This window comes from Colobus angolensis, unplaced genomic scaffold (assembly GCF_000951035.1).
Source record: "Colobus angolensis palliatus isolate OR3802 unplaced genomic scaffold, Cang.pa_1.0 Scaffold37, whole genome shotgun sequence".
NCBI classification, from domain to species: domain Eukaryota; kingdom Metazoa; phylum Chordata; class Mammalia; order Primates; family Cercopithecidae; genus Colobus; species Colobus angolensis.
This window is the reverse complement of record NW_012117043.1, coordinates 2122105-2126531: the sequence shown is the minus strand read 5'-3', so window position 1 is coordinate 2126531 and position 4427 is coordinate 2122105. Positions and strand designations below refer to the sequence as shown.

The 4427-nt window shown below is 38.8% G+C and overlaps 1 protein-coding gene across 1 annotated transcript in view; it reads right to left on the bottom strand.

Annotated features, from left to right (window-relative positions):
* Positions 1 to 4427, bottom strand: part of PPM1D (protein phosphatase, Mg2+/Mn2+ dependent, 1D) — a 71697-nt gene continuing 67270 nt past the window's right edge. Inside the window, exon 5 of the mRNA XM_011953766.1 lies at positions 1 to 1453. Coding sequence (XP_011809156.1) covers positions 896 to 1453 — 558 coding nt within the window. The 3' untranslated portion in view covers positions 1 to 895. The remainder of the gene's footprint in view (positions 1454 to 4427) is intronic.

Sequence of the window (4427 nt, the reverse complement as noted above, 5' to 3'; positions counted from 1 at the left end):
CAGCAACATGAGGAACAGTTCACTGATTTATTAGATGAATATATACCCATATAATCAATGAAAACTGTATGATATAAAATAATTTAAGAAATGTTGGGAATTAGCAGCACCATCTGTTATTGAAATAGCAAGGAAAACTTCACATATTTTAAGCAAACACGAGAAGGGAGTAGCTACTTTAAGACCTAATAATGCCATTGGTCTGGGATGAAAAAGAAGGGAATTCTTTTAGGCAAACACGCTTCCTTCTATGCCGAAGATTTAGTAAGCATATCTGATGACTAAGGTTTTAGAAAAATGCTACTGATGTAAGAGATACTGCATAGTATTTTAATTGGGACCAGACTAACTGTAGCATGGCTCAACACTTCTATGAAAAATTTAGTTCTGAATTATGAAATCAGAAATAAAAAACAATGTTTAAAAGACACCTGTCTCTAAGAAACATTAAGTGAAACACAGATCACTATGAAAATACATCACTTTTCCAGTCTGCTTAATAATTTACTTTAAAAAGTTGCGCAGTTTTCAAGACAAGTGGCTTATACAAATTTTTTAATAAGTATTTTAAAAAGCTTAAATGTTTTTCTAAAATCTAATAGATTCTTTTGATTTCTTTAAACATTTAGCCCTGTTGTCACAATTACTGTGTATCAGAGTAAGAGACTGAATTTGTGTGGATACAAATTTACACAAATTTTACAGCAACTTATACCCTAACATCTATAAAATCCACATTTATAATACAAGCAAGTACAAGGCCAGGATAAAACTGCTGAATTCCAAAAAGTCAAACTGTATATTCTTTTGTCTCCTTAAAAAAAAGTTCAACTTCGGCACCAAATTTAAAAAGCCCTCCCCTAAATTTGGAAAAACATCATTTCCCAGATGCATTTCAGCAAACACAAACAGTTTTCCTGTGTTGATGAAGTAAAGGATTTCCAATTTTCTTCTGGCCCCTAAGTCTGCGTCGCATGGTGAGTTTAACAGAGTTCTTTCGCTGTGAGGTTGTGGGGAGACTTGCAGGCTGAGCACCACTACTTCGACTTAAGCCATTTCGTCTATGTTTCTTCATCAGGGGGCCAGAATTGGACTCTTCTAGTGTCCTTTTAAAGTTTGTTGGAGGGGTTCTTTCAATTTCTTGGGCTTTCATTTGGCCAGGAGTTGACATCTTCAAATTTTTTTGGTCCATGACAGTGTTTGTTGAGTTAGTAGGCACAAGGCCAACTGGAAGGCTATTATTCAAAGAATCATGTATCCTTAAAGTCAGGGCTTTACCACAATTTTCTTCAAGTGGTTCTGGATCTTTTGAGGGTATGACTATACCCTGGATATTCCCTCGAGCTATCTCGGCTGAAACCTCTAAAAAATTCTCTGAGAAGGCATTGCTACGAACCAGGGCAGGTATATGGTCCTTAGAGTTCAGCCTTGGCCATGGATCCTCCTCCAGGGACTGAAAAATAAGAAGGTAAAACAAATAAGAAAAAATTTATCCTAGAACTCAACAAACCTATGTATGTGATATTAGGCTTCTTATGAAGCTAGTAGGATGGCAAAAACATGTTATGCATTCACTAATTCATTCACCATGTATTTACTGAACTATGTGTAAGGTTTAATGGGAGGAACCAGAGTGAGAAGACAATATAAAGGTAAGAATGACATTGAATTCTGTCTTCAGGGTAATAGATGAAATTATAAAATAATCTATTCAAGTGGATGAAAATTCACATGGTCACATGTATTTTCTATCCACTGGCAGGTAACCAAAAATAAGATATATTAAGGAACAAAATTTCAAAACAAACCCTCAAAATTAACCATAGGCACACATTCACTCTTCCACTATTCTGTACCCAAACATGGAGAAGATCAAAAGTATCGCATTCTCTGCGTGCGTTTTAATTTTACTTTTGACAATAACATAATGTTGATGAAATCGCTCTATTTTTCATAAAAGTCTTATATTTTTCCATAAGAACCATCAAAAAATTGCTTTAAGATGCCATTAAGTGCTTACTATAGCAGGACATATACTAAAATTGGAATAATACAAAGAAGATTCACATGGCTCCTGTGCCAAGATAACACAAATTCACGAAGTGCTCCCTATTTCAAAAAAGAAAAAAAAGCTTTTAAAAATCTCAATTTTTGGCTGGGCACAGTGGCTAACCCTGTAATCTCAGCACTTTGGGAGGTTGAGGTGGGTGGATCATTTGAGGTTAGGAGTTCAAAATCAGCCTGGCCAACATGGTGAAACCGCATCTCTACTAAAAATATAAAAATTAGCCAGGCATGGTGGTGTGCACCTCTAATTCCAGCTACTCTGGAGGCTGAGACAGGAGAACTGCTTGAGCCCAGGAGGTGGTGGCTGCAGAGAGCAGAAATCGCACCACTGCACTCCAGCCTGGGTGACAGAGTGAGACCCCGTCTCACAATAAATAAATAAATATAAAAACCTCAATTTTACAGTAATGAAAACTAGCGTAACCACTGGAGGGGATGGTAGCATCTCCGTAGGATAAGCAACAAATTTGTGGTTTTTTGGTTTATTTCCTATCTCCTAAATTCTAATTTCTGAGTACGTAGCGTGGAAAGCATTACAACATTAAAGCACATTATTAAAGCAAAGTACAACATTAAAGAAACTATGCCACAATGGTCATAATGAAAAGTCAGATGAATGCTGCTTTGCACCCATCCTGCAAACACTAGATACTGCTCTGTGATTTGAGAAAAGTAGTACACATGGGACCCTACTGAGAATGGTTAGGGAAATTCCCAATTGATGAAACAAATGAGAATTATTCAAGGTACTTATTGTTTTTAAAAATGCTGTTTTTAAAACGCTTCATGTCAATCTAGATATGCACCACTACTTTGAGTGTAGTGCTCTAAATCTACATATACTCAGAATATCCGCTCACCTCCAGATAAGAACATTCTTACTATCAAACCCAGCTCTTCCAAATCAGTAACATTTCATAAAATCATTGTCTTAATACTTTATCAAGGTCCAGAGTTAAAGCATAAACACTCTCTCCCCCAAACATGTAAAATTTCCTCAAGTGGATTCTCAATCAAAATTTATTAAAATACTAATAGATTCTGAAAAGTCCACGCAAATCCTTTTGTAGAGCAGCAAATGAAGACATATTTATCTGATCTTTCTCTGAAATAAAATCTCCTATAAACACCTTTCCTTTTTTTTTCTTTTTTCCAAAGACGGGAGTCTTGCTCTGTCGCCCAGGCTGGAGTGCAGTGGCGCGATCTCGGCTCACTGCAAGTTCTGCCTCCCGGGTTCACGCCATTCTCCCGCCTCAGCCTCCTGAGTAGCTGGGACTACAGGCACCTGCCACCATGCCGAGCTAATTTTTTGTATTTTTAGTAGAGATGGGGTTTCACCATGTTAGCCAGGATGGTCTTGATCTACTGACCTCAGGTGATCTGCCCACTTTGGCCTCCCAAAGTACTGGGATTACAGGTGTGAGCCACTGCCACCACGCCCAGCCACCTTTCCTTTTTTTTTTTTTTGAGATGGAGTTTCACTTTTGTTGCCCAGGCTGGAGTGCAACCTCCACCTTCTGGGTTCAAGCAATTCTCCTGCCTCAGCCTTCCGAGTAGTTAGGACTACAGGCATGCACCACCTACACCTGGCTAATTTTTTTTTTTTTGTATTTTTAGTAGAGACGGGGTTTCTCCATATTGGTCAGGCTGGTCTCGAACTTGCGACCTCAGGTGATCCGCCCACCTCGGCCTCTCAAAGTGCTGTGATAACAGGCGTGAGCCACTGCACCCAGCCTGAATATACAACTTTCTTTAAAGTGCTATATAAAAGTATACTTATAATAAGAATGTTTCCTTTAATTTGTCCAGAGTTAAAAGGGAAATAAGGGAGGCAGGGAGGTTCAAAAAATAAAATGAAAGGGAAATTGAAGGCATCCAGAAGCTTCTTTTTTCGTTTGTTTGAGATGGAGTCTTGCTCTGTCATCCAGGCTGGAGTGCAGTGGCGCGATCTCTGCTCACTGTAACCTCTGCCTCCCAGGTTCAAGCAATTCTCCCACCTCACCCTCACAAGTAGCTGGGGTTAGAGGCACCCGCCACCATGCCTGGCTAATTTTTGTATTTTCAGTAGAGACGGGCTTTCACCACACTGGCCAGGCTGGTCTCAAATTCCTGACCTTAAGTGGTCCACCCTCCTTGTCCTCCCAAAGTGCTGGGATTACAAGGGTGAGCCACCACACCCAGCCCAGAAACCTGTTTCTAAAATGACCTCAATCTAATCATAGATAAGAATATGCTTTACTGAAAAACATATATATATATTGACTTTAGGACCAATGGACACTGAAGAAAAGGACAAAGAATTTCTAGTTACTAATCTGTTACTGCCCCAAATATATCACTTCTCTGTTCTTTTTTTTTTT